This window comes from Serinus canaria, chromosome 3, assembly GCF_022539315.1.
Source record: "Serinus canaria isolate serCan28SL12 chromosome 3, serCan2020, whole genome shotgun sequence".
Classification (NCBI taxonomy): domain Eukaryota; kingdom Metazoa; phylum Chordata; class Aves; order Passeriformes; family Fringillidae; genus Serinus; species Serinus canaria.
The window spans coordinates 45,985,973-46,010,632 of record NC_066316.1 but is presented as its reverse complement, the minus strand read 5'-3'; the positions used below and the strand labels follow the sequence as shown (position 1 = coordinate 46,010,632).

The window sequence follows — 24,660 nt, the reverse complement described above, 5'->3', positions numbered from 1 at the left end:
TCCCAGGCCTGCCTAGCTTTCTTTCCCCTCCATGACCTGTGTTCCCAAGGCTGCTAATCTCTAACTTTAATATCTGATTTTTAGTATTTATCAAGATGTACAAAAGCTTTTCTTTGCATCCATAAACAAACAACAGATGAAGAAAGGGCAAAAGCAGAAAGTTAGAACTACATTCCACAAAAAAGAAAAAGTAGACATGCACACCTATATATTTGTGCAGACATGTTCTAGACTTCATTTGAAGGAAACCTAGAAATACAACTCCCTTGCCATAACAGGGGCTTTGTGTTCTTTCACTGGTGTAATCAAATATTTCCCTTAACCATTTCTCTGCATAAACTATTTCTTGAGTCTTTGCATGACAAAATAGCACTTGGATACACAAACTCTTTTATAAAGGCAATTTTTTTTTCTTTATAACAACTCCCTTTTCTTCCATGGCTTTTAAGATGTGTTAATGCAGACAGTTATTGCAATACTACGGCATAGATTTCTTTTTTACAGTGATTTTTTCCCTTATCAGTGCAAGGAAGAAGAAAGGACAGGTGTCTCTTTTTCCCTGGTACATACTATCTCTGCATCTTGAAGGGACATCTGAGACAGATCTCCTCAGCATCAAATGAACTCTAGAATGAAAGGTGCCTTCTGTAATTAGTTCCACAGTTAACTTATCTGTGGTTTGTGTTTTCTCCTGATTCAAATTCACACCAGGTTCAGAGCTCTGGCATTGCTGATAACTTTTATATAGATCCTGAGACCAAAAAATTCATACTTATACTGACAAATAAGAATGTCTCAATAAATCTCATTTGTGACTAGGCTTTCCTGCCACTACTTAACTATATACATCAAGACGTCAAAAAGATGAAATTGTCAATATTTATCCACTTCTTATATATTTATGTGTTTAGATTTAGCTTTATACATGTTAGGGTTTACTTTTACAACTTGTGATGTTTACACACACATTCTCATAACCACTGCTTCTTACTGTTGTGAAAATTGCCAACTTACTTAATGGTTCTACTGCTGTGCAACTACAGTTGAAAGAAGTCCTGATCAGTACTTATCTGAGGATAAAACAAGGTTTAGCTTTTTTAGAAAACATAACTCACTTCCTGGTCAGAATGCCTAGCTATTTCCATCAGCATGAAGAAAAAATTCTGGACAGCAGCAACATGGAAATAAAAGGAGGAACAGTCTTCTCACTCGAGATAAAAAAGCCAACCTTGTTGTCCCTAATTTTCTTTACATGAACTGCAGTGTAGGAATGCAGGAAGCTGCTGTTGCTTAGAGAAGATAGTAGCTCCTGAACCCACTTTTCTGCCTTTTCTAAAGCATTTAATGAAATGCAACTGGCCTTCTATTATTGTATCAAGAAGCAGGAATGAAGTGACACAATGTAAAGTCCTAACATCTGTCCATCACCTTTCTGTCACAGCGTCTTTTTGCTTTTGCCCTGTTTCCTCTGTACCAGCTCACCCCATTCCCGAAAAAGATCAACTGCCTGCATAAAAGTAAGTTTCTGGAAACTTGCAGTCCAGCTAAATGCTACAGAATGATGTTTTTAAATGCATCTAAAAATAACCAGAGCTGCAGTCACCCACACCTACACATATATGGTTCATCACTGCTACTCCTTATGTAAGCTGAAATTTTGGCAGAGGTAGTTCTTAAGGAATACACTTGGCCATATCCTGAGCTTGATTAAAACACTAAGCAAACAAAATATCTTGGATAATTAGTATTTTGGTAGTTTTTCATCACCAGTATTCACATTAAAACTTATTCCTTCATATACAGTCAACTTAAAATATCTCTAGAGTTGCTTTTGAAATCTAAAGGGTTTTTTTCGTTAGAACAGCATAGCAGAGAAAAAAAAAAAGGCCTGTTTCAAGAAATAGGGTTTTTTTGTTGGTTTTTTTTTCCCCTGCAAATAAGTCCTACACACAGTTGTTTTTTGCCTTTTTGGTGATTTTTTTTTTTTTAATGGACCAATCATGCCCCAAGCTATTAAAAAGACATGCATATTTAAAAAAATAATATAGCACAGTTAGAACCAAGAAATATAATCAAACCTAACCTCCACATAATTATTCCCACTGGAATACTTCTCTGCTTATTTCACAGAAACAAAGTCACTGAAGCACACAACATCCTTGAATGGCCAGATCCAGACAGATGCCTTGAGTGACAGACATTCCAGTGGTGCTGTGTCTGAGAATCAAGTAGAGATGCACACACTTCAGCTATAAATTGTCCCTTGTCCTTTCCCCCTTTGCACCCCAAAAAAGACCATCAGAGAATCAAGACCCCACAGTCCTACTCCAGACAGGTCAGGCTGCCAGTCATGCCTCAGAATGTGGTTGCCTAACAGACAGAGCCACACAATCTCATGACCAAAACCTGGTACTCCCAATGAAGTTCCAGATAAAGATCAAAGTATTAATCATGAGATCCCATCAAAACAAGCCTGTGGCAGTGCTGAATTCCAGTGGAATTACTCATGTTGCTCCAAATCCCATATTGCAGGGCTGGCACAGTAACATTAAAGTAACTTAGCAGCACTCATCAGTCTTTCAACAACATATTTCAGCCCACTTTCAGACACATTTTAGTACAGTTGAAGTGCATTGTTGGAGTCATGCCCTTGCCCCAAGTTTTGTGTGTAGTAGGCAAAAAGAGGAGGATCTTTTCCTTCAGACACTTGCTAGCAGCACTCAGTGTAGCGTGTGATCACAGACCGCATGGAGGGCTGCTCTCCTTAGTGAGAGGAGGCTACACCCCATCTGATAAAAGAATCATCTGTATTACTGCTAACAAACATCAGCAGTTTGGAACAGCAAACCATAAGTGATCTTAAATAACATCTGCATGATAAACAGTCTACTCAGGATGCCAGCAGATACAAATCCATATTGTGTGCAGCATCACATGAATCAGAGAGCTTTTTTTTTTTTAAGCCTTAAAAAGGCATTCAGAAAGATATACTTTGTATCTCAGAAACAAACTTTCATCCAACTTGTTCAAGTTTTCACATACTTATCACATACTATGTATACGCCTGCAGACATTGCACTGCAATTGCAAGTGGGAAGACAACATAACCACAGTATAAAAGTGAAATAAAGGAGCAGAAATCAGCAGACATGAGTACGCAAGCACAGCACTGGCTTCAGGTTTTGTTTTATGGTAACCAGGGATTTTTGTTTGCCTCCTCTTCACAGATAGAGCAGAAAAATATATAAATCTCAGAAGAAAAATTTGAAGATAAATTACCTGTTTGAAAGAGCTTCATGCAGCAAGCGTGTTACAACCAGCCAACAGTGATTAGGAAGGGCATGGGTTTGTCTGGGTCAAGTTTAATTACCATCAGGGGCAGCTGATGGAACTCATTCAATTTATGTAAAAGACACCCTTATTAGCTCCTCTGCAATCACTGCACCTCAAATTAATGCAAGAATGAATTCCTTTTTATTAAATCTGTCTATTGGCTCTCTAATTTCAGTTATGTTAATGTTTGGAAACATCAGTTTCATTTTCCCACCCGGACACTTGCTTCACTTTAGTGCAAATTATTCACTGCCACAAACCAAAGTGAGAGAACCAGCTCTTGTTGAGCTCTTGTTCTCCTGGGACCACCATATAAAAACCATGGCTCCACTGTGCATTGGGTAATCTAGAACTTGTAATTACTGTCAGAACAAATTAAAATACAGCTTTCCAAATAAAATGTGAAATAGATCCAATGCCTGAATTACAAAATGCCCTTAAACTCGTCCATACCATTTTCCTAAGAAATGCATAGAGTTCTAAATACTGTATTTTGCTTCTTATATAAAGCAAAATTAAAATATGCAAAGTCTCTGCCATACAAGTACTTGGCTTCCCTCTACATTTGACGTTAAAGCAGTCTTTAAGAGTTCCTATGGCTCTCTGTGAAAACCAAATGGCACACAGCCAAGCCACAACATGGTGCAAAAGTAGGCCAATCATCTGCACAGGACCTGCTGTCATTGAAATCGATGACAAAGTGCTGTGGAATATTTTACTTGATTCCAGTTGGAAATGCAGAGCAGCACTGCAGTCAGTGCACAGCAAAATGGGATTTCATGCTGTAGGCAAGGAGCTGTTTTGGATTGGCTGTGCTTTGTTTTTGTTTTTTAGGCTAGAAATATCCCACTATAAAGAATCAAATTTCTAAAAGCCTGATGCTAATTCCCAAGTCAATGTATCTCATGCATGTACGTAAAATACAACATTTTTTCACAGGTAGCATCAAATTACAAGGAAATTATTTCTGTAATTGTTGTTGTGCGGAATGGTTTATTTAAAGAGCCTTTTCTGCTCTCAGAGCAATAGCAGTTTATGGAAATACTAATGTGAAGTCTAATTTCCCTTTTTATGTGCACTAGTTGATATTTTTAAATTCTCAATGAATTTTAGCATGTAAATACATTTTTTTAAAACTATGAATGGCCAAACAGAGATGAGTCATTTCCAGTTCCCTCACTTGAAGCGTTTCTGCATGAACTGAAAGATATAATTGTCCTCTGCTCGTAAAGACAGCTGGTATGTACATGCAAATGAGGGTCACTGTAATTTCCATAAGAGATAGAACTACTGTTGCATTGGACACTGGTCCCTTCACAATAACAGTCTAAAGCATTGGTGGGAAAAAACCCAAACCAAAACAAACATCATTTTTAAGTAAATCAACACCTTATGAGAAAATGTGAAAAGGTCTATTTCCCAGAAAACAGGTATCTAAAAAAAGTACCATGTTCTTGAAGTTTGCCATATACAACTTATTTCCATCATTGCACCACCAAAATGTTAATAATGGATATAGCAATTAAAAATTTTCTGAGTTGTTAAGAAGCTGTCAAATGTTGATAGCTAAAAAACCAGTGTGCTTTTTAGATGCTATTAAAGTAGTGAACACCTCAAACTGGAAAAGTTTGGGTTGCATGTCCAAAATTAAGTCTAAAAAACAGGTAAAAGGGATTTAAAACAAATTTTAAAAAAATACGTATATATTCAGCTCACTTCACAGTGGGCTAGTCTCAGAGGGGCTGGCTTTTTCTGTGTTAAAAATTTTGAATTTCAATTTTCTACACTGAAATTTGGGATTTTAGTTCAGCCTACTAAAGAATGAAAGCACTGTGATTTGAATCTAGAAAATCATTTTAGTTATTTAATTCCAAAATCATGCATTTTTGTTTGATTTTCATTAAAAAAAAACCAAAAAAAACAAAAACCAAAAAAACCAAAAAAAAACCTAAAAAACCCTCACTCCAGTTTTTTGCAAAAAACTTGTGCACATGCATGGTTGTTGTGGTCATGCATTGAGAACTGACTTCATTCAAAAAAAATCTGATTTTAACTAATAGCAGGTACCTTAGGGTGTGTTCTCTTAGTTCTACAGGTTCCTCAAGTGAAAACAAAATGGAATATGCTGCAGAGTTTTCTCTGTATACATACCTCCCATGTGGCAGAAATGTTCCTAATCATGAATACATTACCTTTAGAAAGAAACTTCAGATGAAGGGAAGAAAAAGGGAAAAAACCCTTCACAGTGAAGGGAAATTAATAGCCACCTACTCACACTCCTTCATTTGTAAACTTTCTCTTCCCACATCTTTGGGACAGGATGCAAGCTGCCTAACAGGCAAGGTAAAGCTTTACTGAATGGGTCACCTTATGTAGCCTGAGAAGCAGCCTGTCACAGCTACCAAATTGTACAACCCCCAGTTTCTCTTCCCCTCCCCTGTTTTTGCTGCCTTTCAATACATTGACTTTTTTTCTTCTCCTCCTTCCCCCTTCTGAAAAAGAAATTGGTTCCTTTCTGAAGTGCTGTCCATCTGTGCTAGCATGGCTTTTTCCTTTTTGTACTAAGCAAATCCTCATCGTTGCCTCAGTCTAAGGCCAGGTGCAGCTGTCATGTGTTTGTAGTACACTAGAACAGCACCTAGCACAAGAAAACCCCAAACAGGATCCTGGCTACAGAAAGCTTTGCATTTGAAAGATCTATTTATGCAAGGAGCTGATCTGCCTACATCAGTGCAGCTTTTCGCATTTTTCAACAAGAATAATTTAAGGCATTCAGCCTTTTCCTACAGGATGTGGACAAAGGAGACAAGTAGAAAGAAAAACTTCAAAGAGTTATGTACTTCCTTTACTGGCAGTACTGCCAGACTGATGAAATGTGACTGTGTTTGTAAGATCAGGCCTGGGATTGCAAGGCCAAGGTACTGCATGTAATGAATTAAAGTATTTTAAAAATATTTTCAAAGCTGTTGTGGGAAAAGAAAACAAAACCAAAACAACTCTTAATACATATCACTCACCTGAAAAGACATTGGGAAATGCCTCTGTAGAAGCCTGGACCCCTGAGGACTTTCTTGAATGAGTCAAAGGCACTCTTTCTGTTTGTAATTTCTCTCTAAACCCCTTGTGCTCCAAATAGTCTGCAGAGCTCACCTTCTCTGTTATCTCACTTTTGTGACCGGACACTTCTTCTGTCCAGTCTGCAGAGCGACTGAACAAACCTGCCAAGCTAGCAGACCTCTTCTTCCTGACTGAGACTTTCTCCTTTTTGTGGAAGGACTCCTGCCTCCTTGTGAAAAGCGGGCTCTGGGATGGGGAGGGAGAAGGTGAATGGTTGGGAGAACTCAGTTGCCTAGTTGTGGTTTTGATGTAACAGGGATTAATTAGATAGGGCTTAAAACATCGGGAACCAAGCATCGGACTGTCCGCTGTTCCTTCCGAGGACACGCTGCCATTTTTCATTTCCGTGGATAAACCATTACGCAGCTCCTCTCGACTGGCTGGCAGAGAGTGTTTCTCTTCCCGAGTCTCGGCAGCATGATCACGGCCTGCATCTGAAATGCCACTCTCTGTTACTGAGCCCTGAAAATCAAGAGGCTGCACTTCAGCAATTTTAGCCTCAGCCTCTGCCACTGGAGATGGAAAAGGTTCTGTGGAGCTGCGTGTCTGAGACCCGTTTTCTACTGCAGCTCTATTCAAACCCTCTTGTAGTTCACTGGCTACAGCATCCCCTCCAGCAAGGGGCTGCTCCTCAGTCACCGGCTGACGTTCTTGTGTTTCAAACAAGCTGTTACCAGGAGAGCCCGTGCCATTTACCACTGCTTTCGGCTCACGTTCAGCTGCACAGGAGATGGGAACGTTTTCCACAATTTCCGACGCCGCTGGAAAAGCCCCCTCTGTGTCTGGGCTCTTCTCTTTGTCAGTGGTACTTACTGAAAAAAACCGCTCAAAATCCAAGGGGGTTGCTTGAGAATTAGCCATGTGTCGGCCCATTGTTGTGGTGACAGGGTCCTCAGTTCCAATGTTAATTGCCCCCTGCTGCTGCTGCTGCTGCTGCAGTCTAATAGCTTGCTGGATATCAGAAAGCAAATCCTCTTGTTCTGCGGCCGAATGGAAACTGTATATATCCGTATCAGAGCCAGAGCTGGTCCTTTGTCCATCCTGTGTCTCTGCAGCAGCTGGAACAGTTTCATTTCTGATTTCAAAATGTTCAACATCTGTGTCTGAGAGACCCCCTTCATCTGCAGAGATGCTTATATCCGGAGTTTTGGTTACAATTGAATGAGTACTGTCCAGCTCCCCAGGCTGCAAGGCCTGGCTTTCCAAAACATCCTCCCGTGAACTGCTATTCCCATCTTTAGCCTTGGACAGATTTTTTCTGATCCTCAGATTTGAAAACACAGAGGGCCTGGAGTCCGACTTACCCTTCTTCTTCCCCGATTCGCCTCCTTTTGCGTGCTTCCCCAGTCCCCTCCTGCCTCCCGATACCTTCTTTGTGCCATCCGTATCCTTGGGCCCAGAGGCATCTTCTCCTCCTTCTTGCACATCACCTGTATTTTTCTTCAGCTTCCCATCTTGATTCCCCATGATTGTTCGCTGTGCAACACCTTTGGCAATCAAGCCATCCTCCCGGATCTCATTCCTTGGGCCTGCCGGCGAGATCCCCTCTAGCGATCCAGGTTTGTTTGCAGGCGGCGGTGATGCAAGGGAAGCAAATGCTTGCTGTGCCTCTCTCCCATCTGCTGGAGCTGCCTTTTTGCATAATGTGCTGCTTGCGCCGGGCTCTGCTGGGACATGCTCAGTACAGCACTGAGAGCTGCAGACAGCTCCTTCCAATGGCTGCTGCTCCTGGAGCTGCCTGCTCGCCGGGCTTCTGCTGCACTCTTGTTGCTTCAGGAAGAATTCTGTGAAAAGTGTTTCCTTTATAAAAGTCACTTCTTTTTCCACGGTTTTTATTGCCTGCATGGCAAGCTCAGCTTGTCACCAAATCATTTATGATTTCAGTGCTTCAAGCTCCTGAAGGGAAAAAGGAGAAAAAAATAACTTAAAGCAAGGTACTTTAATTACTCTGCAACTGCTCAAACAAATAAACTAAAAAACTTGGAAAGAGAAATATTATGATTATTTAATAGTTTATAAGGTGCTTAAGCATATGCTGCTTTGACAGATTACACAATACCTCTGGTGATTTATATGCATGCTTTTTAAAGGCCACCAAAACAATACAAATTTTAAAAGAGTCCTTTTAAAGCAGCTAAAAAAACCGATAATCAACAGAAAGTTCTTTCCACAGTTTTAAAGAGTTGCACTTAAAATTCAATGCATTGTGGCAATTATGCCATAAAAAGCCTTCCACAATTGGTATTCTGAGAAGGTAGATATACTGTTATTCCCAGGAGAATCAGCTTATCAATATTAAAACACATCACCATTGTTTTCCCTGATAAGAACATCTGGCACTAAACAAGATAAAACAGAAAAATAGTAGTATTCAAGTGCTAGTAAGGAAAAAAATACAATAAAGTACTCCTCTATTTCACCCAACATAGTTAATAGTTAATTTAGGTGGGAACACTTCCCAACTACTTTGGAAACTTGTTCAAAAGTTTTATTCAGTTGCTGCTTCTCCTTCATTTTTACTTTAGATGTAAAGCCTTCAATATTTCACAAATACATTTCCTGAACTTTTAGACAGATATTTCTTTCCACTTTTAAAATTTAGAATTAATATAACTGGAATAGAAATCAAAGGACTTGAGAATGCAAAATTGCCAAATTGGATCAGTTCAGCTGTTCAATACCTTGGTTCAACACCAAACAGGTACTAATTGGATACACTTTATGTTTATAATTTACCAACTCTAAACTGCCCAGTCTACTAGACTCAGTGTCTGTGTAATTCTTAATGTATTCTCATGGCTATGAACTTCCTCACTTGCAATTTCCCTGTCATTAAGTGATTGCTTAAACCAATAACTTGGTTCCAGGGAAACACAGTCTACTGGTTTATCTAACTCTTACTTTTGATGTAATTCCTACCAGAGATTTCACTTCTTTTCTCTGCCTTAATAGACATTAAAGAAGAAGGAGCACCATTCACATTTTAAAAACGATACAGGCACCCTCCCCTCACCCCCCCTCCACTTCCTCCAAGTCATGCAGAATTTTTTTCCCCAAAAATTTCTGAAAACCTTTACAAATCTAGGCTCTCATTATATAAACAGGAAATCATTGCTTTTTATTTGTTTTGGAAACAATTACACTGGTAATAACACATGCAGATTAATTAATTTGGACTATCATGATTTCTTCCTTGTGTTTCTTGTTCACTTACTGCTCTGATGTAAGCCATGTCCTGAGGGGTCTGTGGTTCAGGCATGAGAAGGAAACCTCTTGTTTACAAAAACTTGAATGTTTTATGTGGATCAGATGACTTCATATATTCAGTGGGATGATTTTGTTGTTTTTGTTGTTTTTTTTTTTTTTTAATTGTTTCTCCTTATCTAACCAAGTCAAACATCTATTTTTTTTTCTACTTTTAACACTTAACAACTATAAATATACTAACAAGAACAGGTATAGCAAAACCTGCAAGAGCATTTTACATGATTTTTCTTTTTTACTCCATTCCTGCTTTTGCTTTCTCTAATGTTACTTAGTTTCTACTTTGTTGTAGTATTTTACCTCTTACATAATTATTATGTATTCCCAAAAGGCTTTTGAAAGCACAAATAATTTCACTCTAACTGCAGACATACAGTAAGAATTAAGGCACAGTTTGAGAGAACCATTGCAGTAGAATAATACCTTGATGGGTATTTTAAGTGACTAGAACTGACAAACTTAAGCCTTGATTACAACTGGAATACTTGTATCTTCCAACCTCACTTAAAAACTCTTTTCCTGCTAAAATCTGCCAGAAATTAACATAATGCAGGAGAAATATAAAGTCACAATGGACCAAATGTGTAAGGGAATTGTAGAATTAGTGTAATGTTCTGAAACACTCCCTTTCCTTCCTTCTCTGTAAACCTGCCTGGCAGATCCTACACACTTCCATTACAACCAATGACAAGTCACCAGCAAGGATTACTCTGCAATTTGTGTTGCAAAACCAAGTCATCGACACAAGTAGGCTTATAAGGGAGTCACATTAAAGACCAATCTTCATTTCTTAATTAGATACTAGGAGCTTATAATAGGTTTAATCATGTTAAGTACTTTATTTCCTAGAAGTTTTCATACAGCACATCCTGATGAGTCAGTTCTTAAAAAAAAAAAAAAAAACCATAATGTATAGCCACAGATATTTTCAAAATTTAAATATATTAAAATTTAAAAAATGTTAGTATTTTGGGGTATGTTTATTCTCAGTCAATCTTTCAGCTTCTAGAGAAAAGCATATTATCAAAAGTCAGCAAGAAACCATTTTGGCATCAGTATAATCTACATTTTAAAAGCTGACATGGCATTAAATATTTTACACCAAAAAAAGAGAGACTTTCAACAGACACTCAATGGAGAAAAGAAAAGGATTTAGGCTTTCAAGATAGATATTTCATTTTAAAGAGTGATAATAACTCATTCTGAGTTACCATAACTTATTCTTAGCTTGCTATAAATTGTCAACAAACTGCTGAGGCTAGTCAGGGAACCTGCCTGTCTGGCTCATTCACTATTTGCCAGTGCTCAGCCAAAAACACTGAGGGGTGAGACTACAAGCACAGCCCTGAGATCCTCTTCATCTCTCACTCTCCTCCTCAGCTCAGGAGATGCAAATAGCAACACACAGAGGAGAGTCAAAACTTACAACTCAAGACACGTTGTCCTTGCTCTCCCAGAGACCTCCACGTTAACACACCCCTGTTAAAAGCACAGAGCCCTGTTACAGGACTGTGATTCTGTTCGAGATAGTTACCATTTCCTGCAGCCTCCCTGGGAAGGTGAGCAGCTCCCCCAGCACTGCCTGCCCAGCCCTTGATCAACTGGGAGGGGAAGGGCAGCCCTGATTGCCCACACCTGGGTTCAGGACTCAGCCTCCTGGAGCACAGCCAAGGCAGAGGGCTGCCCTCCTACCGGGTCAGCAGCTCTTCCTCTGATTCCTTACAAAAAGGCTGGGTGAGCCATCGGCATCCTGCTGGTTCAGACCTATGGCAAACATGGGCTGCCTGGAGGAAAAGAGGGGTGCCTAGGGGAGCTTGCTCAGTGGGGACACAACTTTCTTGGGGTGCATGAGTTTTCACTGAGCTTTACTGACCGTGGTATTTCATTCTGCTCTCACCAGTAGATGTTGAACAAGTCCGAGTAAAGTGAAGACAACCCACTGCTATTGTCTCAGGCTGTGCCTGCTGGAGTCCCAGCCTCTGGGCAGGGTTAGGCTTCACCCACAGGACCCCTGGAAAGGGTTTAATGCACAGGAGTAAGAACTCCTGTTAAAGACATTTGGTGACTGAACAAAGAGGGCTAATAACTTTTTCTACTGGTCCTAAATGAATAGTTTTGAAGAACTTGTGAAGAGCTACCAGGAATATCAAGAAGAGTGCCAGGCTAAACAAAACCGACTTTGCTCGATACATAAGCAAGTATAGGTCTCAGCTTGCTAGTGAAAAACATGACAGAGATCATAACAGAGCTGAACAGGCCAAGGAGTCTCAGCAGCAATGAAATGTGGCAGCCACCTGAGGAAAACTGAGTATTCAATGTCTCCACAGTGAGAAAATGATTTCAAAGAAATCATTTAAAGATACAAAGGACCCAAAGCAGCATCCCAGCAGTGATGCTGCACCAGCACCACTGCAGCAAAGATGTGGAAGGCAAAGAATGACCTGTGCCATGTTCCCCCATAGCACTCTGCAGGGTGACTGAGGGACAGGCTCTGTACTCACAGCCAGCCCTTCCAGGAGCCCACAGTCGCTGGTCAGGCTACATACACATGTGTATATGGGCTCTGTGCCCTGCCACTTCCCTGCTGGGAGACTCAGGGGGAAATGAGGCTGCTGCAGCCCAGGGCAGGTGCTCTCCTGGGTGTAAGACACGACATGGCAGGTCAGGGTAGAGGCTGACTAGAGAGGGCTGAACCTCAGTCTCCAAGAACTCAGTCCTCACAAAGAGCTGGGCTGAGGCTGGGCCAGCAGCAATGTGACAGCCCCAGCCCTGTACTGCTCCCCCAGCACTGTGTGCTCTCCAGCCTCTTCTCACACTGCTCCCAGAGAAGGCATGGCTGCAGGGGATATTCACATACGCCATACACACCCTGCAGAGATTAATTTTAGTGAGTTGCTCAATGTGCCTGGTTTTGGTTTGGAGATAAAGGCACATAGGGATGGTTTTAAAGTACTCTGGTGTCATATTGCTGACTGGGATATGGTGATGCAGAGTGCATGAAGAAAGGTTTGTTTAAGCAGACCAAAGCATTCCACCCATCCATGTTACTAAAGCTTGAATTTTCATACTCTCATTTAGCTCAGTGCTGGAATCTGGTCCCAGTTCCTGCTGTCCTGTGGCAACAAGAAACCTTCCCTGGCTGCCATTCTGAGCATGATGCAAAATGTATCTTCCCAGAAGGCATCAGCCTTACCACTAAATATTCCCTTACATTACCAAAGTCAGGCTCCAAGCAGTTGAAAATTTTTTCCTGCCCCTACACTCCCATCTCTTTCTACTCTAGGGAGAATTGCCTTTTAGAACTTCAGAAGTTCTAGGTATGACTGGCAAGGGATAAATCAAGAGATCAGAAAATATGAAGGCAATTGAGACCACAGTGGCCGGGATTAAAGCCAATTCTGCCCTTGCTACATTTGACTTCTAGTGGATATGAGATTCTGCTCTTTCTTTTATTACTTGTTTAAGCAGTGTGAAACCATGCCTTATGCATTGTATTTATATTATGTAGCGGTGATCCAGCTACTGGTAAACCTGGTTTACCTACTAAAAGGCTTCTTTTGGGAAGGTTTAAGGAACTTGAACCTAGCAAACAATGATCCTCGGTGAGATTTGACTTGCTTAGGAACTTTTATTTAGTGCATGAAAAACTATTGACTAGGATTTTCAAATGCCTGCTACGTAGTGCTGTACTTTCTCATAATTTCTATTTAGTGAGAACTATCATTTAAAATTAATATGTCTGAAGAAGCAGTGTCCCTAGAAAAGCAATGTTTGCCAGCTATATGCTGCAGAAGGGCACTGGCTAGGAGCCAAAATCTCTATGAAGCATTTAACCTTCTGAATTTTTCACCTAAATACAATAATGCATTTATACATTGCGAAATAGAGCAGTTTTTGTTTAAAAATACAATCAGCTTCACATAGCAAAACTCATAAATATTGCAGTAAGTTGCTTTATTTTTTTCCCCTTTACATTTACATATTCTTACTGCTTCTTTATTGTAAAATATACTTTTCATCATAAAAGCTATGCAGAACCTATCACAACTACTTATACAGGAGGAATTGGCTGAACAGCTGCACTGAAAGCCTTGCCAGCATTCCTGAGATTTATGCACTGCATTTCAGGGTTAGGTCACAGAAACAGGCTCCAAAAGTCCAGGCCTCCACAAACACTACAGCCAGAGACTCCTGTATTTGGAGCACAGTGTACTGCCCTGCTACTGTATCCAGACCCAAGCCATGAGGAAGGCGGAAAATCTGGTTTTATCCCTATTACAGACTAAAAGGTGAGGTATCTTGTGGCATAGCTTCCCCTATTCCTTGCACAAAGTTTATTTCAGACAAATTGTATGCTGAATGCAGATGACCAGCACTTGTTTGCTGGTATATGATGAATGAATTCAATGCAACTCAGTTTAGGCTACACCAAGAAATAGCAAAATATCAGATGACCAGACTGTTAATGTAAAGAAAAAACAGTTTCTACCATTTAAGCCACTGTAAAATACTATCCAAAAATTGGAGTAACGGTCTAAATAATTAATTCCTTTTTCTGAAGTTGTTGATAATTTCATTGATATAATTTTGTTTTCTAAAGAAATTAAATTTAAACAATAAAGTTATTCCCTCAGATCTCTTAATAGCTTTCGAACACAGTAGGAACATCAACCAAATTTATAAGGTGGGAATCATTAAACCCCTGCAAAATTCACACATGTGCAGAATCACTGCATAGAGGAGGGAAAGATAAGCAGAACTGACTGTGTCAGTCGATCAAACAGGATTAACGTAGTTTAGAACTACCCACCACAAGCAAGCATTTCATAGGAAAAAATGAGAGTGGAAAAGATTTATTGTACCAGAGCATAGAGAAAGGAACAAAGAACACAAAACTGTAGGAAACTGGGCCTCCTCATTTTCATTCCTTAGAAAAGAACATATTCTGTTAAATCGAGTGGAAAATTACATATTGTCTTCTTGGTTTCCTTGGACAACTCCCAGAGTACTTAATGACAGGTTTGAAAAATGTAGACTTTGATCATATCAGAGAACCTTTTTGCCTGCAGAGAGCCCAAAACACCACGAAACAATGGCGCATTTTTGAGCCTACTCTTTTTTGCAGGAGACAAGGGATTAACTGAAGTACTTAGTACGCTAATTTTATCTTTTCTACTGGAGAAATTATCTACTAGTCTGAAGGAAAAATTGCCAAAGGTCAGTTTTTCCTGAGATTCCTTTTGAAGTTTTTAAAAATCTCAACTGATTACACTGATTGTTTTTAAAAATACGTGAAGAGAAGAAATAATATTAATTTTTACTTTCTTATTTTAAACATCAGATATTGTTCTGTTGCATACAAATATGTGGATGTGTAATATTTGGGTCAAATAAAAAAAGAGAGCATTTGATGAACTTTTATTTCTTGTTGAAACACCAAACATCCTCCTGTCAATTGCCTTAAGTATGTTCTCCACAGAGGGAACAACTCTGGGGCAAACTCTGTAAAAAACTTGGACAAGTTTCCAGAATGCGATAATTTTTATTTTGTATTAATTTCTTGCATTGTTTCAAATACTTTTGGCAATTAGAAAGCAGGACAATGGACATCAGCTGGCCTACAAGTCTACCTGCATGCAGTACTTGCTAGCACCCAGAGAGTCCTGGCTGCCTCTCCAGGCTGAACTAGCTGTGATAGGAATTACTGCACTGAGACAACTGCAACTAAACAAAGTGGGGTCAATAATTTATGTTTTATGTCCTCAGCTAGACCTTAGCATGAGGGGCCTAAAGTCGAGTTAGTACAGTGATTTCCTACTGGTTTTGTAGTTAAAATGGCTTTCCTTTTGTCAGCTGAGTAGTTATCATAGTAAGTTGAGTTAAGGTCCTGATTTTCAATAATGATTGAACAGGTGGCAAACCATTTAAATACAGTAAGACAGAAGAAACATAGTCCAGGTGAATAACCCAGATGCCTAGATAAAGGTCATGAAATTCAATTAGAATGATGATGATTTTATATCAAAGATATTATGGCATGCATAGAAGCTACTATTGAGCTACAGCTTTTGTAGGGCTAAATATGTAGAGCAATTAGTTTAGGGAACTGGATGTTCATTCCATGATCAATAGAAAGCTAAATTTTCCAGATTGCTGTTCTGCTCACCGTACCCATTCCCAATATTTCATAGTCTTATGCCTTCTTCCTCAACTTCAGCATCTTCATCTGACCAAGTATCTAATATCAACTGTCTTATTAAAGTTTTTGTCCTGAGCAACTTTCATTTGACTTAGCCTCCACCACTGCTGTATCCAAGAATTTTTCATGTGATGTCTCTTATTTTATGATTTATCCAAGGTCATTAAATCATCAACACAAGTAGGCTTATAAGAGATAAATCATTTCATGGTTTATCCAAGAATATCCTCAATATGATGGGTGACCTGCTTCTATATACAAAATGGCTCCTCTTTTTTTTCTGGATTGGTTTATCTTCATTAATTCCTTTTTCCAAAGTTGTTGATCATTTCAAATGCTTATATTCATTTGCCAGTTTCTACTGCACCTCCCCTTGCAGTGCCATTTCTCCCTTCTGCTAAGCAACCCCATTCTCCTCTGTAAATGATACCTGTCCTGTCCTTAAATGGTGTATCATCACTCATTTTTTATCTTTTAATCCAAACTCTTGTTAACTGTACCTAGAGGCACATATCTGCAGCTATGATGGAAGGAGTCACTTCCAACTCTTGATAGATAGTCAGTAATGAGTGGAAGCATGTAGGACCAAACATCACTTTCTTTCACCTCTTATTTTGGGTAAGGAATAAAATGTAATTATCTCACCAATTTACAGTTCAGGAATTTTAGTTTTTTAATTTTGCCTTCCATATCTTGGTTCTTGGATGACATTAGTAAATGGTAATGCCCATGTCTTTCAAATATTGTCAAGACATGACTGGCAATGTAAAGGATGTTCTTTATTCATTATTTGTTTTATCTATAATTTTTACAAAATTTACTTTAGCTTTATGCAGCAGATTCATTTCCTCTTTGTGAAAACCCTGCATTGGATTCCACTTTTCTACAGTGTCTGGCAGAACAGAACTGGTCAGAAAGAGAAAGGGAAGAATTAAATGTTTGCTGCCCCATCTTTTCAAAGAGAGCTTACACTGTGAAAACATGTAGACAAGAGATTAAGGAAAATTATATTTAATTAATAAAAACTTAGTTTCTGAGAGAGAATTTTAGAGAGTGTAGGGAGTTATAATTCAGAGAATGCTTGCTTGTTCAAAGTCTTAATTCCTCCTAGAACTGTAACATGGTCCCCAGGGAAGTGGTCACAACAACAAGCCTCTCAGAGTCTGGGAAGTGTTTGAACAATGCTCTCAGGCACATGGAGTGGTTCTTGGGGTATTCTGCTTAGGGCCAGGAGCTGGACTCAATGATCCTAATGGGTCCCTTCCAACTAAGCAAATTCTGTGATTCTGTGGAAGTGTTTCAGCCTAGAGTGCTTTGGGAAGCTGGTTATGGAACTTGAAGTACTATGCAAGCAATAATTTATGTGACAATTGGCAAGGAAAATTTCAAGCAAACATTTTACTGTGATCTGTCCCCAGCCTTGTCAATGCCCTTATATTAAGAGCTTACATAAAATGATTTAGAAAGTAGAGTTCTCCCCAATATCCAAGCTGGTCAGTTTCACACATTAAATGACATGACATTTCCATTTCATTTATGTTCAGGAAAGGTATTTAAATAACAAAATTTAAACACTCAGCAACAGTCCTAAATTAAACTTAAAGAGACTTTGTGTGAGCTGCCCATAGAACAGCTCATCTTTTTGTATGTGTTTAAAATAAGAAAGATAAATTATACCTAAAGGGTCTTTTCAATTTTCTTAAGTAATTTACACCACCTGGGGAAAAAAAGATTAAATGTTCAATTAACAAAATTCTGATGGGCTTTCCTGAGCCAGCTCACCTGGGGTGATATTACAGGAGGTGTTTCCTTTACTAAAACAGTGTCAGGCTACCATAGCACAGTGTAAAGAAATAAAAAAAGTCATAAGGAGACTTTTAAATAGGGTGTTCCCATTATCATCTGGCGCTTTAGTTGCTTCTCTGCCAGAAATCTTCCCAATATCCACAGATACTGAAATATTTCAGGACATATTACCTGAAAGAGTAAATAAAATGCAGGATTCACACTGGAGATACATCTGGTTCAACATCAAGCTTCCAGCAGTTGTTAGTCTGACAGACTGCAGACAGTTAAGTAGGAAAGACTCTAAGTGTAAGCAATGGGAAATTTAATTCCCCAAGTCTGTCATTCAGGTTAATGGATGTCCTCAGATAAGGGGGTTGGTTTGTTTTAATTGAGTCTCACAAGTTCAAGCAGTCTTGTACTGGACACCTTGTTCAGGGTGTGCTATCATGTTAGCTGTGCTTTGTGCTCACAGGCACGTCAGTCAAAGGTGGGACCAGCTGCACCAGACACTCAGCAAAGTGCTCCAAGTGCCCTGTTCCTACACCACAGAGCTGATAATCTAAGCAGACTCACATGGATAACCTCATTAACTCAATTACATTTATTCTCTTCCCCCTGCCTTTCACCACTTTCGCTTTCGCATACAGTGCAGTGAAGAGGTATTTGATGGACAAATATCAGCAGCCTTCCAGAAAGCATGAGCCAGAAATAGATTCTTAATGTGGAAAGGATAGACATCCTGGCCTAGCAAAATTAAGTGGTTGTCTCGTGTTTATAGCAAATATGTGTAAAGTGGGAAAAGAGAGTTCTAAATCTGTCAGTATTTTCAAATCAAAGGACAACAAGCTACAGAAGAGCTCAGGCAGTACAGATCATAGATGTCACTGACATGGGATGAATATGACATAAAATGCTCAATCACAATGTAGCGTTATAAGGAAGTGTAGGAAAGTAAAGGAAAAATTGGAAAAGGAAAACTGAAGACTGATGGAAGATCTGTCTTTTCTGTAATACCTCATAAAGAAGTAGTGCCTTGAGCTGCCTTGAAGTCTCTGATTCCTGGGTGGTTTAACTGTGGGCGTAGACATTAGCCTCATACTCCCATTCCATTCAAATACATGAATTCTCAAGCTCTGAAAAAGCAAAGACAACCTTTTCTGTCTCACAGATACCAAAGTGCTGGATTTCTCCTGCACAACTGCAGGAAGATATAATTACTCATGTGAATGTACTAAGCATTATTTTCAACCATTACTGTTAGCAGTGCTACTTTTGTGGTAAGATACTTTTGTAGTTCAATGTGAGTATGCAAAAGAGAAGGAAACTCATGACAGGACTAATATTGACATTGGGCTATAATACAGACCAAGGGCTCACTGTGCACTAAGCATCCTGTAAACAGAGCACAAGACAAGGTTTGGAGTTTTGGGGAGTCTGCTTGGTGATTTTCACTAGTCATGGGTTTGGTTTATTTCATTTATATATGTTTTTAAATTTAATTTGGGGCACAAGACAATTACCAATAAAGGCAGAAATGTGCAATACTCAAAAACACTTATTGAAATCTTGTCAGATAAATATCTTATACCAGTCTGAAAAACAAGGAGAAAAGAATTTGACAGGATATTTATGGATCCTGCTTTCTTTCTATTCCACTCCATTGACCTTACTCCCATTAGGGACTATTCATGACACAATTATTTTTCTTCCACCATCATGTCAATATCTGATTAGACACAAATAGGCTTTTTCTGTTGCTTTTAATTCAGTGCTAATAAAAAATATATTAAGTGCCATAACAGGCTTCTAAGCAGTCCAAAGTTTCTGTATGAAATTTTATATTAACAGTCTGACATTTCTCCCTCTGATGTGGAAATCCAGCTGTGTCCCAGAGAGAAAAATCAGATGGCTTTCGATGAAAGCACAGCTCTCAAGATTGTCTGCACAGGCAGGAATAAGTCAATTGGAAATAGTTGTGAATAAGCATCTTTTTAGCAGTATGCTGGATATATGATCTTTCTGATAGTAGAAGTTGAACAATTTCCATATATTTATCACAATTATTTTAAAGATTAAAAAAACCCCATAAAACTTATTTTTTTAAAATCCAACTCCTATAGTTCTCAGCACAGTTACAGTTCCTTAAACTGGCATTAGCCCAAACCAGGTATTAATAGGGCTGCTTATGTTGCCAATTAAAACCCTAACTGCAGAGAAGATTTAGGGGAGACCTTAAGGCAAACCCACAGCAAAGCCATCTTTATTTATAAATATACATGTATCTTGGCACAGCTGCCTTGGTCCCTCAGTTAGGGTCTGCTCCAGCTGTGTCCTAGAACTCTTGATACTTCTGCTGTTGTAGTTTGGAATGAACAGATTCTGCCCACAGTTTTCTGGGGAAGGCATGCAGATAAAAGACAGAAATACCTTGTTCATGACCTAGAAAACCATTTCTTACTCAAATATTACCATGCAGTATAGCTTATATTTCAAAGAGGTAGAATGTCATGTTACTTAAAAATTCCTCTAATAATAGTGGCTGCTGTGAGTTATTCTGTTTTGATTATGTTTCATTCCACATTCTCTTCTAATTCTATCCTGAAATTTAGTGCAGAGAAGAGAGTCTTGAAATATTTATAATGAGTATATGCAAAGGCAGCTTTAGAGAACACAAATTAAAACTCTTTTTTGAAATATAGTTTGTATATAAACTGTAACTACTCTGTGTTACAGAGTATAACATTCATGAAAGTCATAAAGATCGTACAGAAAAGATCCTAAAGGCTCCGGCTGCTGCATGAAGCAGAGAAACCTCCAGATTGGAATGTAATGATTAAAGCATTGGAAAGAAACTGAGTTTTCTTTTGTACATTTGTGAAGACATCATAATGAACTTAGCATAGGTAAGGATTAAAATTTTGAACATGTAAAGATTTTTTTTATTTCAGATCTTCATATGGAACAAAGCATTATTTTCTCATACTGTAAAAGGAATTTATTTAAAAAAAAGGAAGTTTGATCGAGGTCAGGGATGTGTGTACACATAAATAATAAAAATCACACATGTTCAGTATGATGATAAACTTTGAAAACTGCTGGGTTTTGGGGGATTTTGAGTTGTTTTCATCTGATGACTCAGACTGATGAAAAGAAATCTTTCTTTGTAAGCACCAAGAATTTCAGTAACTGGAATTGATTACAAGACTATTTCAGATCTATCTAAAATAAGTTTTCACTACTTAAATGTGCTTTTACCTGGCAAATCTAGATTTTTCTGTTATAGAACCATTTGCATAAAAACTTCCTAAAAGAACACTGTCTCACTTTTTTCAGTTAAAAAAACATTCTTAATAAAACCTCAAAAGAAGATGCTTTTCAAGTCTTCTGTTCTCTTGAGTGCAACTAGTTTCTACAGGCACACAGATGTAACTTTGATTATGTGGTATTAGTCACTTCAACAGTTTGTGGCTTTTTGCACATATTTTACACTGTTTCTTCTTCTAAAGAAATATCCACAGAACCAGGATTTATACTGCCACCTCATTTATCATCTCAAACCAGATAAAACAGTTCTGATGTACTAAGCCACCTACTTTGTTGGTTATTTTTAAACACTGGGGGCATAGCTTTTTGTCTGTGGTAAGATTTCCCCCTGCTTCTCCCTCATCATCTCTAGACAGCTCATAACTTTTTATCAGTTAAAAACGGTAAGATAAGGATGGCAATCCAGCTTAGGGAAAACACTTGCAGATCTTGGAAGATTGAACATGACCTGCTCTAAAGCATCATTATCTGCTTTTTATTATTTAACACACTCATCATGTTTTTCTTTGAGGATTTGTTTTTCAATTAAAATCCACATCTAGCATAGATAGCATGAAGGATGAGCACAAACAGTCTGACACTACACCAAGGCTGTTTTAGAAATATTAGTCTCCTTTGTCAAATTAATTGACACCTATTTTTCCTAGTTTACCCCTACCATACCTCCTCTTGGAGGCCTGTAGGAAAGAACTTTTTGCATGAAAGAAAATGATAAAAAAAGCCCCAAGAAATCCATCCATTTAGTCAGGTAGCCTAGGTCACATAAATATAAGTCAGTGCAGTGTTATGTGGGCAGCCTGAAGACCCTGTGATGTAGTTACACAGGAAAAGAAGAGCTGTCCTGCTAAAGCTCCTGTACAATGCAGCTGCTTCCCTGCCCTGTTCCTCTCCTGCTTGTGCACATGCTGTAAGCAGGATGCAGAGCAAAGAGAAGAGAAACAAGGCACAGAGAACTACAGCTGTCATGGTGTGAAGCTGCTGCTTGCTTCCAAGTAGCCAGGCACATGCAGACAGGATGGGGTAAAAACAAGAGAAGATGGGTGGAGACTGGGGAGGAAGAATTAATTACTCTTCCCTGTTTCTCTTTTCAGTAAAATAGTGTCTTAACATACACCCTAACAATCTGCATTGGCCATCCAGTGTTTAGTCTTGTAAAAGGCTTATTCCTAAATGATAAAGTTTAGAGAACTCATCTGAGCCTGTAATTATGATCAACCCTTTTACAATGGCAAAAAAACCTTTTCTCTTTTGGACTGTGGGCTTCATAGGGAGTCAGGAATTCATTTCCAGATCTTCTGCTATGCTTTTAGACCTTCCAGTTTCTCTGAAACTATATGCACATGTCAAGTCTTATGTCTTAAATATATTTAGCAACACCAACACCTTTGGAGGCAAATGCAAGTGCAAGTCTACAGCTGCTCCCAGTCCAGCCATCTCTGGCACAGTTTTCTGTCTTTGATACCACCCATGCAACACTCCAAATAAATCTCATTCACATGTGCACAGAGTTCAGTTTATCTCTTTCAGTCTTCATGTCTAAAAGTGCCCTTTACCCTTATGCACAGCTGGTTGCTCTGTGGCATTCCTTCTACTTAAAAGGTGGAAAACCTCTTAAGACCTAAGGCTCTTCAGAATTGCTCCCTGAAGTGGCTATGAGCTAAAACCCCTAAATTCAGCCTTCTATCCTGTGAGATAATTCCAATATAATTCCAGAAGAGTTTCAGGTACTGTCAGCAACATGTGAACCACTTAGCCCTATGTCCAGCCAGAATCCTTATTTAGATAGTTGTGTTTTTCTTCAGCTCTTAGAACATTTATTTCTCAAAACATACCTTAATTAAAGGTAATAATGATAATAAAGTGGTCATAATGCAGCCTTACCTTATTTCCTGCCAAATGTATTCTGATGTGAACTCAGCAACTTCTACTTCTGCTCAGAGAAACATTTCCACACCGACTATACTTATACGAGAGTCAGAACGTCTGGCTTTTTTGCTCTGGGCACCATTTCCAGTCACATGAACTGGGAACAGTTTGATTCAGATGTTAACAGCCACTGACATTTGCAGGAATGTTAAAAAAAATAAATCCTAAACGCCTCAAGAAATTTCACTGCTTAAAAGACTTAGCACAAAAGTTATTGAAAACGTGGTATGTGTTTTCTTTGGATGAACAAAACTGTTCATAGTAATATGCCACATAACTATCTGTCAAGTTATGGAGCAAATCATATTTAATAAAGTTTTCTTCCCAACTTTTATGTCTTTACGGGCTCACTGAAGTAGAACTTTTGTGCAAACCAGGGAAGAATCTGAGAGATTCTAATTTTAAACAGATATTGGAGTTTAAGAAATTAACAAACTGACAGAAGTAGTGGATTTGAATAAAATCTGCAACTGGTACCTAAGCTTTCAGTAAGCTTCCTTCCCTCCCTTTATTTATTTTAAGCATGGTTTTTAATTCTGTAAACTGATTTGTTTTTATTGTTGTAATTTGAAGGAGCTCTGCATCAGGGGGAGGGGGAAGATGACAGATTTGTGGTTTACATTTCATGGGACTCTGGTAATGGAGACACTCAGACTACAGCTCTCTGTTTCAATTCATTTCATGCTCTGAGGAAGTCTCATGCTCAGAAGGTGACCTTCAAGGGGCATTGCTCTGTCCCTGAATCACTGTATTACAGGATAAGTCTTAGCTGACAGACTCTCATTCCTCTCAGAGTAAATGGAAGTTACACGGATTATTTTAAGCCATCTTCCCACCTGACATACTTTCTCTCTGCACTCTCTGGATTTTTAATGTGAACAAAAAAAAAAAAAAAAAAAAAAAAAAGTCTTCAAGGAGTGTTCAGAAGTTTTGAAAACTTTTTTCTTTTAAGATCAGTGAGAGAGGAAGAAATAACTCCAAGGCAGTTAAATGTAGAAAAAAGCAATACATGCACATTGTTCCTTTACAACTGCAACATGGTTCTGGGAGCAGAATATTGGTATTTTTCTAAGAATAAAAAAAGAAAAAGAAGCAATATATTTCCTCTTTCCCCATGATTCCCATAGCTGTTGCACCTTCATTAAAGAGGTAACCAAATGATTGGCAAAACAAGATCCTCTGCTAAGTACAGGAAGAAAAATTCTTTGGTAAGTGGGCAGTGACAAATTGTTCTAACGCAGCTGGTCAACTCCTGCTGTCCAGTGCAAGTTTTGCAGGAAAAGCTTATACATATTTTGTGGCCACCAGACTTCCTAACTAGGCACAGACCACCTGAATCATACTTGGATGGACACGGAGTCCATCCAACATTTGTCAGAAAGGGGATTTCTTGTCATATTTTTTGTGTTTGGATTAGCAAAAACAGAAGCAAAGAGTACACCTTTGTAAGTGACATTTTTTTCGTTGTTCAGAAAATAATGGTAATCTAAATTAAAGATCATGATCACATCCCTCAAAAATGAAGTACTGACAAGAAACTGCCTCTTCCATAAGAATTTTGGACACAAGCAGCCTGCTCTACTGAATGAGAGCGAGCTACACAGCCAGTGCTGGTGTTCCACAGACATGGCTGGGGTGTGGGGTTTCAGTAAGAGCTACTATCCTTTTGGTATGGCACCCACACTGGAAACTCAGTTTGATGCCTGCAG

At 38.8% G+C, this 24,660-nt stretch overlaps 1 protein-coding gene across 2 annotated transcripts in view; it reads right to left on the bottom strand.

Moving 5' to 3' along the window:
- The window catches only part of FMN2 (formin 2), a 168,829-nt gene extending 145,828 nt beyond the window's left edge, over positions 1-23,001 (bottom strand). For both annotated transcript variants that reach the window (XM_018917089.3, XM_018917091.3), the window contains exons 1-2: positions 22,907-23,001; positions 6,351-8,346 (exon numbers count right to left, since the gene is read on the bottom strand). In XM_018917089.3, the coding sequence (XP_018772634.3) occupies positions 6,351-8,295 (1,945 nt within the window). In that variant the 5' untranslated portion in view covers positions 8,296-8,346; positions 22,907-23,001. The remainder of the gene's footprint in view (positions 1-6,350; positions 8,347-22,906) is intronic.
- Positions 23,002-24,660: the final 1,659 nt, after the last annotated feature.